General features: G+C 51.3%; 1 protein-coding gene across 1 annotated transcript in view; it reads right to left on the minus strand.

Moving 5' to 3' along the window:
* Nucleotides 1–5,401: 5,401 nt before the first annotated feature.
* TMC3 (transmembrane channel like 3) overlaps nucleotides 5,402–13,407 on the minus strand; it is a 52,424-nt gene continuing 44,418 nt past the window's right edge. The window contains exons 19-22 of the mRNA XM_006142656.3: nucleotides 12,293–12,371; nucleotides 10,544–10,586; nucleotides 9,063–9,318; nucleotides 5,402–6,555 (exon numbers count right to left, since the gene is read on the minus strand). Of these exons, the coding sequence (XP_006142718.1) occupies nucleotides 5,709–6,555; nucleotides 9,063–9,318; nucleotides 10,544–10,586; nucleotides 12,293–12,371 (1,225 nt within the window). The 3' untranslated portion in view covers nucleotides 5,402–5,708. The remainder of the gene's footprint in view (nucleotides 6,556–9,062; nucleotides 9,319–10,543; nucleotides 10,587–12,292; nucleotides 12,372–13,407) is intronic.

Below are 13,407 nucleotides of genomic sequence, written 5' to 3' on the forward strand. Positions count from 1 at the left end.
ACACCCAGCTTGTTCCCACGTCTCCCACTTCCTGAAGCACCACCATATTTACCATGCACTGCCCAAAGATTAAAAAAAAATGACCACCTGCAAACTAATCGGGAAGCACACACAGACACACACACATGTGCACACAGAGTAGCTGGAAAATACTACCGGAGCTAGCGAGTTAGTCTTTTAGAGAGGACCGGGAGGCCAGCAGGTGGCATGGTGCTTAATATGCTGGACTCACGTGGTTCACTGTGGTTCAAGTCCTAGACCAGGCAGCTCTCTCAAGTGCACAGGCCCTATAGCAAATTAGAAAATAATAATTAATAAAACTAAATCATTCTTTGGAGAGGAACAGAAAAGCCTTTCTCTAAATTTTCATTCATGAATTACAAAACCTTAGGAGGCACCAGAGGAACCATTCTAAAGTTCCTAAGGTGTTTACCAGACTGTTCGAAGAGGAATTCACTGTTTATATCGAATGGATTCAATTCCTCTGAGGTGTGAGACTTAAGAAGCGTTTATTACCGTAGATGCTTTTAGGAGAGGTTTGTAGTAATACTGACGACCACGTCCTCAGTAACAGTCTGACCCAAGTCTTCTCCCTATAGAATGGACCAGTAATAAAAGTCAAAGCCAGGCTGTGAAGCCAGAGTTAGGCAAAGGCATTCAGACAGCGTAGGTTTGTCCCTTTCTGCGGCTCCATCTTAGAAGAGTCCAGGTAATGGAGGAGCACCCCTAAGCGGCCGGTGGTGCTTCTCAGGACTTTGATCCTGTCACAGCATGACGGATGGCTGCTACCAACAGAAACGTGAGCGAAGGTGTCCAACAGGCAATCGGTTCATGGGAAAGAAAATGCCGGGTCAGCAGGTGGCATGGAGGTCAAGGCACTGGATCCCACATGGCTGGCTGTGAGGCGCGAGTCCCAGACCCAGAGGCTTCAAAAACATACCGTGTGTGTGTGTGTGTGTGTGTGTGTGTGTGTGCCCCAAATCCTGAGAGGAGACTGGAGGGAAAGGGATTGCAATATGGCCCTCCTCCCCTGGGAGGGTGTAGGGGGTGATTTCTCACTTTGCCTCTCACTATCTCTGTCTCTTTCTGGCAAAGGCAAGCACCTGATAGCAAAAACTTAAAAATTAAGAAAAAATGCAAATGACCAGTCAACTTTGGGAAAGATGTTAACAATCAAAAACCCAAACTGATTAAATAATTGGGTATTTTTCGCCATCTTATCCACTGTGAAGGAAAGGCAAAGAGGGTGGACTCGTGAAGTCTAATAATGAAAGAGAAACTAGGCCTAGCTGTGGTGGCACATGCTGATAAACACTGTCCTCCATAGGTGGGGACCACATGGGAGGTCCGGGTTTGATTCCCGGTGCAATCTAAAGACTGCATGGCCTGTCATCTCAGGACCTGGGGAAGCTGAGGCAGGAGAGTAGCTAGCTTGAGGCTGGCCTGGGCAACTGAGGGAGACTCTGCCTGGGAGAGCTCAGCGTGGTGGCACCCACCTACCCAGGAGGCTGAGGCAGGAGGGCCAGCCAGGGCATAACGGTTAAGCGCTGGACTCCCAGAGGGCTGACCGTGGTTACAGTACCAGACCTGCTGGCGTGACAATCACACCAGGCGCATGTGCGTGCATGTCCAAACTCCTGAGAGGACAGCAGAGAAGGGATTGCGGCGTGGCCATCTTCCCCCCCACGGGGTGATCTCTCACAGCCTCTCTGTCTGGCAAGCGCGCATACCCTGTGGCGAAAACCTCTAAAAAATAAATAAATAAAGAGCAGTTGGTAAAACAGTTAAGAACACGCTCATCCGTGACCTAGCAATTTCTCTTTTACGAGGACCAATGTCCCCTAAGTAAACACTGACAGCTGTGCAGCAGGAGACATAAGAGATGTTTAGTGCAACGCTGTTTTCTAGTAGCAAAGAAGTGGAAATGATTTATCATCCATCAATAAGAAAATGGATCTTTACCGTTTATTAATATGATGGAATTCTGTGCCGAGCTACGAGTTTGAACAATGTATTTCTTTGGTAGATCTCAAAAACATAAAACACATAGAACGATACATGCAATTTAATGTCCCAAGAAAAACCCACTGGTGCATTGTGGATGGTTATATATAGTCACACACACACAGACGTGCAGCGTACATGACTGTCAACATATCAAGTGGATATGCACAAACTCACATTGCAAGGGGTGCAAGGTGGATTTACTGCGTATATCTGTCATTTTAAAATTACTATTTTTCCGAGACTGAGACACAGAGAGACAGACATTCCCGACAGGGTCTTCCTGCCTGATCTACCCCCAGCCAGCCAGGATCACACATCACATGTGTTCAGGAAGTCCTGAGACCCAAACACAGGACCTTGGCTAGATGGGGCCAGGGGTGTTGCTGCTGTGCCCTCACCTGGCCCGTTATTATTCAAAATTTCAAAATGGCAGATAAAAATAAAAATTCAGAGTTGTTGACTCTCACAGTGGGAGCTTGGCTTACTAGCCTCTGCACTTACTCTATGTCTTTTAAATTTTTCTAAATTGAAGACACAGGGATCAGCAGATGGCATAAAGTTTCTGTCGCTGGACTCCCACGTAGTCGACCGTGGTTCGAGTCCTGGACCTGGCGGTTTAAAACTCACACCAGGTGCACGTGTGTGCATGCCCAAGATTCCAAAAGGAGAATGAAGGAGAAGGGACTGTGGCATGGCCATCCCCCTAAGGGGGTGATTTCTCACTTTGTATCTCTCGCAAGTGCACATGCCCTGTACCAAAATTTTCTCACACACACACACACACAGAAGACGCAGTGCAGAAGTGCCACAGGCATGCAAGCTGTGATGTGTGTTGAAAGGTGGTGAGAAGGAGCCGGATTCCTGCATGGCCCACTGCGGTTGGAGTCCCAGACCCAGCAGCTTGAAAATCTCAATAAATAAATAGTTAAATAAATGTTTGGGGTGAGGGGGAGAGAAAGACGCTGTTCGTGTTCTCAGCCCGGGTGTGTTGGCCCTACTCCAGTTTTCTTAGGCACGTTCGAGACCCTGCCATCTTCTTGTCCTCATGGAGCACGCCTCCCCACTCCCACATGGACACAGGTATTCCTGCAGGTGCCTGGGGGGAGGGCCAGGCTTTTCCAAATGTGTTTCATCACCCCACGGTGCCCTGGGCTGTAGCCCGGACCCAGTACCTGGAAAGGGGCCCTCATCCTGGAACTCCTGTGAGCGCCTCTGTGGCTAAAGCCGAGTCCCGTGGCTTTGCGGACATGTCACTGTGAGTAGACAGCAACCTCCTGGATCTGTCGTGAGAGACGTTGAAAATATGTGTCCTCCTTTTCGTGAATTTGGGGAGGGCTATTTAATCCATGTGTACATTTTTTTTTCTTTATACTTCTTTACAATAGGGCACATATGGTCGCCAGAGAGAAAAAGAGAAAAGGGACGAAGGACAGATCACCCCCAGGGTGGTGGCCACGCTATAATCCCTTTTCCTCCGTTCTCCTCTCCAGATGTTGGACATGCACACACATGTGCCTGGTGTCTTTTTCAAGCTGCCGGGCCTGGAACTCAAACCACAGAGCTGGCCATGTGGATTCCAGCATCTCAACTACCACACCACCTGCTGGCCCCAAGATGAAGCCATCTTGAAGATGTAATCGAGGTCCCCAATCTGTTCACTTGGAGATAATCAAAAGGGAGAGGATCTGGGTGGGCCTGGCCTGATCGGGTAAGCTCTTTCTAAAAGGGGGCCGTGCCTTCCCTTGGAAGAGATCTGAGACACTCCCTTGCTGGCTTTGAAGACGCAAATTGTCACCATGTGGCAGGAAAACGTAGGCAGCTTCTAGCAGCTGAAGGTCTCAGTCCTGGAACCTCAAGGAAATGGATTCTGCCGACTTAGGGCCTCAAACTCAGGTGAGATGCCAGCTCTGGACTTTCCCTTCAGGACAGCCCGCTGAGACCCTCTGCGGAAAACCCAGCCTGGCCGTGCCTGGACTGCCGACCCACAGAAGCTGTGATGACAAACGTGTGTTGCTCTAAGTCACTAATTTGTTAGGCAGTGAGAGAAAACCAATGCAACATCTATGACATGTCTGCTCCCGGAGATACGGAAATGAGTAAGACCCCATCCTCGCTCCAGGGGCACTCAGTCTGGTGGGAGAGAAAGAAACGTTAAAAGGATGCAGGTGAAGAGTGGGAAGTGTTATCGTGGGAATATGGATCCGGTGCACTACTGGTGAGGGAGCGCCAGTAAAAGGACGGGGGGAAAAACAAAAGTAAACAGTAGAGGTAGGTACGGACTCAAGAAGGGGAAGACCCCCCGGGGAGGGCAGCTCTGTCCTTTCCTCTGGGCTACCTCGCGGGATGGTGTAAACCTGGCCCTTCCTGTGGCTGGTGAATTCCTCCTCACCTACCGCAAGGAGGATGCCTATTGGCAGCTGGAGAAAATGAGGTCAACAAACACAGGGACAGCAGGTGGTTAGTGGCTTCACCTACCGCAAGGAGGATGCCTATTGGCAGCTGGAGAAAATGAGGTCAACAAACACAGGGACAGAGTTGAGAGGGGCCAGCAGGTGGTTAGTGGTTAAGGTGCTGGACTCCCACATGGCCGACTGCGGTTTGAGTCCCAGATCCGGAGACAAAACTCAGGCCAGGCGCATGTGTATGCGTGACCAAAATCCCAAGAAGAGAATGGAGAAGGGATTGTGGTGTGGTCATCCACCTGCAGGGTGGTTTGTCTCTCTCTCTCTCTCTCTCTGCCTCTCTCTTGCTTCGGTGAGCATACATGCCCTATTAAAAAAATCTCTCTCTCTCTCTCTCTCGAGAGAGAGAAAGATAAAGAGGAGCGGTGAAAAGACAAACATTCCGGAAGACGTCTGAGACCCGGTCTCCAACCAGCTTGATTCCCATCCTTCTGTTACACACACCGATAATGCTTAGGAACAAATCTCGGATTATTTCCAATCTAAATACCCCAACTAACGAATATAGATATCTATTAATTACTATAGCCTAGTAAACAGGGTAAGCTAAGTTCTCAGTACTCTTAGGTCCACTTGACATCACTAAGCTGATTACTCCCAGGAATGAAATGCTCAGATCTGTAAGGCCGGCCTCCTCGTTTGCAGGTGCTCCGTGAGGGAGGGCTAATATCGGGACGCTGAGAGAGCGCGTCACAGGGCAAACGCCCTCACTCGAACGGCAAGCGCTGACATCCCAGCTGAGGCTCCCGCGGGCGGGATGCCATGTCTGCCTTGCCTCTATTTGCCATCGCCCCTAACCGAGGCCATGGATAGCTGAAGTTTCCTTAAAACGGCATGGTGGTTAAAGGCGCTGGGTTCCCACGTGGCCAACTGCGGTTCGAGTCCCAGTCGTGGTGGTTTGCTTTCTCGCTTTCCCTTTCTCTCTGTCTTGCTTTGGTCAAATTAAAAAATAGTAACAAATGGAATGAAATAAATAAATAAGGCTGCACGTGCCGCTGTGCGCTGGACACGACAGGACCTGCAGAAGTGCCCCACGTGCAAGTGGCTGCCACAGAGTAAGCACTTGGAGCTTTGTGAGTCTGAAGACATCGGCCGGCAGCTGGCAGACGTGCCCAGATAAGTCCCGTAGGTGTCTGACCCCACTAGCCACATTCTTCTCTGTTTCTGGATGGGGACACGGGCAGTGGTCCAGAACGCCAACAGGGGTCTGAGCTCTACAGACGAGACATCAGCGGGAGCCTAGACATCTGAACAAATCAGGTCGCTCAAGTCCGCCATCAGCTCCTGCCTGGGCCTGGCCTTCCTCCTGCCGAGTCGGCCGTCGGCCCTGGGGCACTTAACCTGGCTGTGGGTGACCTGCAGGTACTGGTCGGCGCTGCTGGTCTGCTGGTCACTGCTGGACGCCGCCGACACAGAATCCGATTCTGTGAAGGACGGCTCGAACCTGGGCTTGGCCCTGGGCTTCAGCGGGGGCTGCGGGGACCAGCAGTGCTGGGAGCGTGGCTTTTTGTGGACAAACGTGGGCCTGCCAGGTGGGCCCTCGAAGACATCATCCCAAGGTCTACGGCGCATCCGCTCCTGGTGCTCAGGAACCAGCGTCCGACTGTCCAGTCTTTCTCCGACGTAAAAATGAGGGGCCCGCTGGAGGTCTGTGAGGGGGTGCGGAAGGAAAGGCCACTGGATCAAGCCGCCCCTCGGTATCGCCTCCTCGTCTTCGCTCAGCTGCGGAGAGTGAGGCTGGAGGGGCACCCGGGACACATACGGCTGCATGCTCTCGGGGTACATCTCCACAGTGTCACCCACGGTGTCGATCTTGAAGTGTCTTTCTGGCCAGAGAGTTGGATGTGGTTCTGGGTGAGGGTCACGCTCGTTAACGATATAGTATCGGGGAGCATGGGACCTGTGGCCACGTGCCACCCGGGCCGAGGTCTCGGGTCCATGACGAGAAGAAGGGCTGACGGGCTGAAATTCTTTCCGGAAAAGAGATTCTGAGTGAACATCTTCGATGCGCTTTGTAAACGTGGCAGGTGTGCAGGATCTGTTCTTGTGAAAGTCCCCTGGGCTTGCACGTGGCCCCCGTGGATACCTGTGACACACAAGTGGGTGAGTCACCACGGCCTGGGTGGTCTCAGAGCCCTCTGAGCCCGTGAGCTAGGACAACCGCTCCCTCGCTATCTTTCCGGAACATACTGGATCGGACCTGATACTGGCTATTCTGTGCACCCTGTGCCCGGAAACTTCTGGAGAACTCGGATAAACGTGTTTCTTAGCGGCTGGAATTCTCGGAACCCTTAATACAAGGCTGTGTTTCCATGGAGCGGGCAGGGCAAGGGGTGTTTTGCTAATATACAGAGAACCTGCAACGAGTTTATGGAATGTGGATATCATTAAAATGCTATGTGGATTTCAAATTTTGGAGCACGAAAATCAACTCATACTTCAGTTCTATTTTTCCATAGGCTTTTGGCAATATTACTTTTTTAAGAGAGACTTTTTTGCTACAGGGTGCATGAGCTTGGGGGAGAGACAGAGACAGAAAGTAAGAAATCACCCCCCTAGAGGTGGATAGCCATGCCACAATCCCTTCTCCTCTCAGAATTTTGGGCACGGACATACACAAATGTATGTGGCGAGAATTTTCAGCCACCAGGTCCAGGACTTGAACCGCAGTCGGCTACATGAAAGTCCAGCACCTTAACCACGATGCCACCTGCTGGCCCCTGTCATTTTACTTCTTTCACTATTTATTTTTATGGTGAGTTTTCTGGTTTAAGATCACTGCTGTACATCTTTGTGGGGGTACAGTTTGATGTTTCAAAGCAGTGTGGGATAATCAAATGAAGGAGGCAGACATACACACTATGACACTAAACATCACACAGCCGTGAACTTTCGGAACTCCCTTATATTTTATCGTGACATCCTCTTTTTGCCAAGGGGCATGTGGAGGGACCAGTGTCTGTGGGGCACATGGAGGGACGCTGCCCCCTCGTGTCTCTGTAAAGCAGCTGTCCAGTTCTCAGGCCCTTCCTTGACTGCTCTGGGTGGGTTAGACTTCTTAGAAGGTTCTTCCCCACAAAGACTTGAATCTGGGGCCAGCAGGTGGCATACTGGTTAAAGTGCTGGACTCCCGCGTCCTGGATTTGGCTTGAAACTCAAAATCCCAGGAGGAAAATGGAAGAGAAGGGATTGCGGCGTGGCTATTCCCCCAGGGGTGATTTCTCACTTCCCCTCTCACTGTCTCTCTGGTGAACACACATGCCCTATGGGGAAAATAAATTAAAAAAAAAAAAAGACTTGACTATGTCCGGGGTTTGGGTTTGAGCCCCAGTGGCCTTCCCCAGGAGGGTTTATAACTCTCCTCTTTGTTCAAACCCCATAGAGACCTAAAGATAACTCCTCACATATTATAGCAAGATTCACATCTTTTGTTAACGTAGTCACTGTCTCTTTTTTAAAAAATCCATTAAAGCAAAACTCCTTCTATATATGTATGTATGTATACACACACACACACACACATATAAATGTATATATATATTTTTTTTTTGAGAGAGAGATTTTTGCTCAGGGTGCATGCACTTGCTAGAGAGACAGAGAGGCAGAAAGAGAGAAATCATCCCCGGGGGGGATGGCCACATCACAATCCCTTTTCCTCCAATCTTCTCTTGGTACTTTGGGCCCACATACACCCGGTGTGAGTTTCAAGCCACCGGATCTGGGACTCAAACATAGTTGACTACGTGGGAGTTCAGTGATGTAACCACTACCCCATCCACTGCTACTGTTTAAGAGATTTTTGATATAGGGCATATGTACTCAGTGGAGAGTGAGAGAGACAGAAAGCAAGAAATCACCTCCTACGGCGGATGGCCACACCACAATCCCTTCTCCTCCACTCTCCTCTTGGGATCTTGGGCGGGCACACACACCTGGTGTGAGTTTTAAGCAACTGGGTTCAGGACTTGAACCATGGTTGGTTACGTGGAACCATTACACCATCTGTTGGTCCCAATTTATTTGTATAAATATGCCTTTCACTTGTTACATTCTGATCAAATTTCATTCTCCGGGTGAATCTGGGTCAGCACAGGCCAATTCCCTTCCGTCTTCCGGCTTCCACTTTAGGAAGCGGGCTTTTACTGATGGCTGTTATGGAAGACTGAGACACTTGATACCATTTAATGCCTGGAAGACCTTGCTAGGAACTTGACCAGTCTGGATCTAAAATACAGAAGATCTGGACAGAAATATGGCCAGTCTGAAGCTTAAATAAACAATTCAGAAATCATTCACCATTCTCAGGCTGTGGAAACGTATTTCCTAGGTGGGCAGGATGCTTGTTTCCAGGTGAGATGGCAGATGGCACAGGAGGAAGCTGTCCTGTTGACAGACCTTGTCCCCACCTGCACACACGCCACCTTTTTTCCCTTTCAGATCAGCTACTGTGGTCCCTTGACTCCCACGGCCTTCTGGCAAAACTGGAATTTAAGAGCCCTGGCCTCAAACCACTGAGGTCTTCAAATCCCTGTAAGGGTTCTAGGACATGGCAGGCCTCAGTTTGCTTTCTTCTGTGTTGCAATTAAGCCTTACCTGTTAGTGGCGGGCTCTGGCCTGGATTTGGAGACACCAGGAAGAGGTGAGCTGGGACCACTGTGCCCCAGCTTGGGACTCTGGGACACAGATCGCGTGACTGTCTCTACTGTGCTGTTCTTGCCGCACGGTGAGCTGACACCGACTGCGTTGCCGTTGTTTTGGGGTGTCACCGAGAGTGCTGAGGACAGCTGGCTGGCGAGATCACTGTCTTTTGGGAGCCTCTTGGAGTTCTCCTCTTGGGTCTGGATTCGGGCTGCAGGCAGAGGGAGGACTCGTGAGAAGACTTCTTCTGAGCAGATGACACATGCCAGATGGCTTAGCTGTAAGTTTCCTGACGTGCAGCAGTTGGGTCTATGACGTCTAACCTACTACGGGCAGCAGACCTGCAATGCGAATCGCTCTCTCACAGAAAGCCGGATCAAGGTGTGTCAGAGGAATTGCGAACCCCAACAGCACTCTCTCCGTTATGTAACACCCCTGGGGCTCCGGTTCTTTACCTATACAACGGGCCTAACGACGTCTATATAGCAATTTAGGTTTGTAGAAGTGATTCGCATGGCATTCTGGAAGACCACGTGGTTTTCAACTGCACAATGAACATGGAATAATGCTACTGTTATCCTGAGAAAGTCTATGTAGAGCCTGGCTTTCCTTTCTGTTTCTAAACATTTGCTAGAGGGCACATGCACTCGCTGGTAGGAGACAGAGACAGAGAGAAGGAAAGTGAGAAAGCACCCTCCACGGGACACGTTCAAGTCACAATCCTGTCTCCTCCAACTCTCCTTCTTTTCGGGACTCTGAGCATGTGCACACATGCACCCAGAGTGCCTGTCGAGCCATAGAGTCTGGGACTGCTCATTCGGCACGGTAGGGTCCAGTCACCTTAACCACCATGCCACCAGCTGGCCCCCATCCTGGCTTTTGAAGGTGACCTGAAGCCAATGTAATGACACGGAATTGGCACGTAACCCTGGACGGTTACTGTGGTTTTTATAGCATGAGCCACAGTCGCTGTGGCTCGTCACTTTCTTTATCAGCTTCTCTCTGAAAAGCTGGATGGAGCAGCACAACCCATGGGGCTCATGACCCCTGGGCAGGCCTTTTCCTGGGGTGGGAAGACTAACACATGTTTAATTGCTAGAGGGACACATGCACTCCCCAGAGAGAGACAGAGACAGAGGGAGGGAGGAAGCATGCATACACACACACACACACACACACACACACACGCACACACGCACACACCCCAGGGCATTGTTGCACTCTGATCCCTCCTCTTCCATTTCGCCGTCCTGTTGGGGTAATACACATGCACGCATATGCCCAGAATGTTTTTCAAGCCATGGCAGCCAGGATTAAAACTGGATGGCTCTGTAGGCCCCAGTTCCCTTAACCCCTAGGCTGAGGCCAGCCCAAACCAGCTGTGTTTTCAAATGCCCAGTGATCCAAGACATCAGATCTCTGTTTCAAATACATACCTTCTACCATTTGGGCAACTTTTTTCTTATCTTCAGATCTTGCCTAAAATATAAATAATAATCGTGCATTTGTTTTTGATTTAGCAGGAAATGGTAACAGATATTATTCTTCTTGGGGAGAAACAAAGATTGATGTGCTCTTGCTAAGGCATCACTGAACTCCTGTCACCAACTGGGGACATCGCTCAGGGCTTGGGCCTGTTATCTGGGTAAATAAATGCAGGTGCACGATTGGCAGGTCTTGTAGATTCAGCGTAATACTGAGTCATGGGGGGGGGGCAGCGGGTGGCATAATGGTTACCTCGCTGGACTCCCACTTCGTTGATTGTGGTTTGAGTCCGGGACCTGGTGGCTTAAAACTCACGCTGGATGTGTGTGTGTGCACGTTCAAAATCCCAGGAGGAGAATGGAGGAGAAGGGATTACGGTGTGGACATCCCCCCTGGGAGGGGGATTTCTTACTTTCTATCTCTCTGTCTCTGTCTCTCTGGTGAGCACATGCATCCTACAGCAAAAATCTCTCTTAAAAAAAAAAATTGGGTCACCAGAAAAGTTATGACGCATTTTTGCATAGAAAAGCAGAAAAATATGTCATGACTTTTCCAATGACGCGATAGTTTGCCCGAGTCACAAAGAAAATGTAGCTTGACAACTGTAGAGACATGTTTCTACAATGCCCCTTGCAACTCCAAATGCATTTCCTTCTCTCCCGTCCTTGCCAGAGTGCCCGCACTCCTCAGAGAGAGGGAGAGAGAGAAGGGGAGGGGAAAAGCACTTCCCACGGAGGCTACTCGCTTCCCAGGGCCTTGTCCACCATCTTCCCATCCCATCAGGATTTGGGGCACACACGCATACATGCTCAGTGGGTTTTTCAAGCTTCCTGGGCTGGGACTGGGACCCCAGGGTCGGCCATGCACAATCTGGCTCCCTGCTCCCTTAACCACTAGGCCAGAGACTGGCCTCCAGCTGTCTTTCTAATTTGGCCTTTTTCCAGAATCAGCCTGTGTTTCTTTGCATGGATTGATATTCTTAGGGCATATTTCTTTTATTTCTATTGTTTTTTTTTTTTTCTTCTTTGTAACTGAAGAAGGTGGAAGGAGTTTTTCCCAAGGGGCCCTGGACAGGGGTGAGGCCAGCGGGCATTCAGGCTGCAGTACTGAGGGAGACACTCACCCTCAGGCTGTGACAGTGCAGCACTGGCCTGACCCCGAGAGGGGCTCCTTACAGTGGGTGCCCTGGGAGCCTCACTGGCCTCACTGCAGCCCTGGCTCTGGGAAGTCCCTGGGTGTGCCGAGGAGGAGAAACTAGGGGAGGTCTGGGGAGTGTTCGTCTCCCCAGGCTGGAGCCCCAGATGGGAGAGAAGGTCACAGCTACCATCTAAAGGACTTGAATGAGACCAGTCTTTGTTGCTGGGCTCAGTTGTCCAGGTTGGCACGGGATCAGGAAGGGACCCTTTCTCCTCCCTGCCACTCTCCCAGAGCCTATAGAAGTGCCCAGCCCCCTGAGGGCTAGTAGTGGCCACAAAAAGAAGTGCCCAAGGTCCCAGGAAGGCCCTTGGAGAGGAGGAAAGTGCTCGTGGGCCTGTTCCTGGAAAGCGTGAGCCCTCTTTGGGTAGCCTCAGAAAAGCTCAGGGATCCTGGCCCGGGCGGGGCGGGGCGGGAGGTAAGAGTCACAGTACCGAAGAGGCCCCCTCGTGTGTGTGGGGCCGGGGCTGATACACCCTCCCACGGCACAGCGGACTGATACTTGCGTTTTGGATCTGCATCTTGAGCTGGTGGTTGCTGAGCTTCAAGGACCGCGCGATGCTCTGCAGGTAGTAGATGAGCATGCTGGGACAGGATGACACAAAGCACAGGACGTGAGTGCGTGACGACCCGCTCGCACCCCCCACGCCAGGGCCCCCTGCTCGGGCGGTCAGCAGGGACCGAGGTTCCCAGGCTGGACGCATTCTGCTACTGACCCCTCCACCCAGGGCATGGCGGCTTGTCAGCCAGGTCTCAAGCCAGGGAGGACTGCGAGGGGCTTTCGCTTTCTTTCTTTTGCTTCCAGCCAACCCCTACTGGCCTGTGGCTCTGCAACCGGGAGGGCATACGGCCGGTGCTGGGTCCCCTCACTTCCATGCTCCCTTTAAGCCAAGTGAACCAGAGCTACTCAGCTGAACTGTGAAACTCCTTTCCAAGCTGGGATAATGACATGCTGCACCATGACAGCAGCCACGGTGATGGCCCTCCCCAATGCTGGCAAATCAAAACCGTTGGTGAAAGACTCCTTCCCCCAGACTCGGGGAGACCAACGATTGTGTCCCTAGGGCATGGTGGCTTATGTGACACTGGTGTGTGACTCAATGTGTCTGCTTAGGTCCTCAGGCTCCATAGATAGTCTTCTCCTACCTCCCCTCCCCTCCTCTCTCCTTCCTTCCTCTCTTCTCCTCCTCTCCCCTCTCCTCTCCCCTCCATTTTCTTCTGCTAAAGGGCACTGATGCTCACCAGAGAGAGAGAGACAGAGAGGAATAAGGAGCAATCACCCCCCAGGGGGATGGCCACACTGTGACCCCTTCTCCTCCATTCCCCTCTCGGGATTTTGGGTACTCATGCACACACACTGTTATATTTCCCAAACTGCCAGGTCTGGGACCTGATCCCATGCTCGGCCATGTGAAATCCGGCCCCCTAACCACTACGCCATCTGGCTGGCCCGTAAGTGAGTTTCGAACGAACTGGTTAACAGACTGCAGCTCCTGGGAGCCGTGCCTCGGCCCTGCAGGCTCCCCGTGTGGAAGAACCCCCAGCTGGCGGGAGTACCACCAGCGCTCACAACAGCAGCAGCACCGCCGGCAGGATGACCACGGGGGCGGTCACGGACGCG

The sequence above is a fragment of the Tupaia chinensis genome, unplaced genomic scaffold (genome assembly GCF_000334495.1).
Source record: "Tupaia chinensis unplaced genomic scaffold, TupChi_1.0 Scaffold000078_1, whole genome shotgun sequence".
NCBI lineage: Eukaryota > Metazoa > Chordata > Mammalia > Scandentia > Tupaiidae > Tupaia > Tupaia belangeri.